The sequence below is a fragment of the Geospiza fortis genome, unplaced genomic scaffold, assembly GCF_000277835.1.
Source record: "Geospiza fortis unplaced genomic scaffold, GeoFor_1.0 scaffold298, whole genome shotgun sequence".
NCBI lineage: Eukaryota > Metazoa > Chordata > Aves > Passeriformes > Thraupidae > Geospiza > Geospiza fortis.
Genome location: NW_005054506.1, coordinates 6,818 through 7,776, shown reverse-complemented (window position 1 = coordinate 7,776; position 959 = coordinate 6,818). Strand labels below are relative to the sequence as shown.

Sequence of the window (959 nt, the reverse complement as noted above, 5' to 3'; positions counted from 1 at the left end):
TGAGAAACAGTAAAAAGTTCAGCCTTCCTCTCTTTTATGATAAACCGTAGAAAACTAGGCATCTCTTAAATAGAAAGATATTCCAGTGTGAATAAAAATCAGTGCTTTGTTGGATAGTACTTCCAATATTTTTGGGTCAGCTTAGATGTTAAATTATCATTTGTTGGGGCCTAAGCTCTCTCAGTGTCCTCTCACAAACTGATATAATTTTAAGGATAAGTGATATGTTCAGCAAAAAAGAGAAAGAATGCTGTAGTGTGACTCTGCTTGATTAGAATTGACAGCTGTTTGAAAGCTTTGAGAAGGTAAAATTGCTGTATCTCAAGAGATTTCTTTTTTAAATTTCTGCATTATGTTCCATCTGAATAACATAAAATTCCTTTTTAAAGGAATTTATACGAATGATAACACTTTGAATATTTTTCTAGATAACGTACATCATACAAAATGCTAATGATAAGTCACTCATAATTATTGATGAACTTGGCAGAGGTACCAGTGCTGAAGAAGGTATTGGAATTTGTTATGCTGCCTGTGAATATCTGTTGAACTTAAAGGTAATTCTGTTTTAAAGGAATTTAAGCCTTAGAATTGTTTTGTCATCCTGAAAGTAAATACAGTATTTTCTCATAATTTAACAACAGTTTTGCAAAGATTTCTTGGCTAGATACGGTGTTTTGCATAGCCAGTGAATAGTAAGAATTGCAGTGATAGAGGAAACATGCTGACATAAGCTGCAGTTCTGTTCACTGGTTGTTGTGATTTAACCCCAGTCGGTTGCTAAACACCACGCAGCTGCTCGCTTGCTCCCAAGCAAGAGCCCAAGCCCAAGGACTTGTGGGCTGAGATAAAGATGGTTTAGTAAGTAAGGAAAGCCATATGCAGAAGCAAAATACAGAATTCATTCACTGCTTCCTATTGGCAGGCAGATGTTCAGTCGTTTCCTGCCTAGGAATGCC

General features: G+C 36.1%; 1 protein-coding gene across 1 annotated transcript in view; it reads left to right on the top strand.

The window, feature by feature from the left end:
* Nucleotides 1-959, top strand: part of MSH4 (mutS homolog 4) — a 26,826-nt gene that overhangs the window by 22,050 nt on the left and 3,817 nt on the right. Inside the window, exon 18 of the mRNA XM_014310267.2 lies at nucleotides 429-557. Coding sequence (XP_014165742.1) covers nucleotides 429-557 — 129 coding nt within the window. The remainder of the gene's footprint in view (nucleotides 1-428; nucleotides 558-959) is intronic.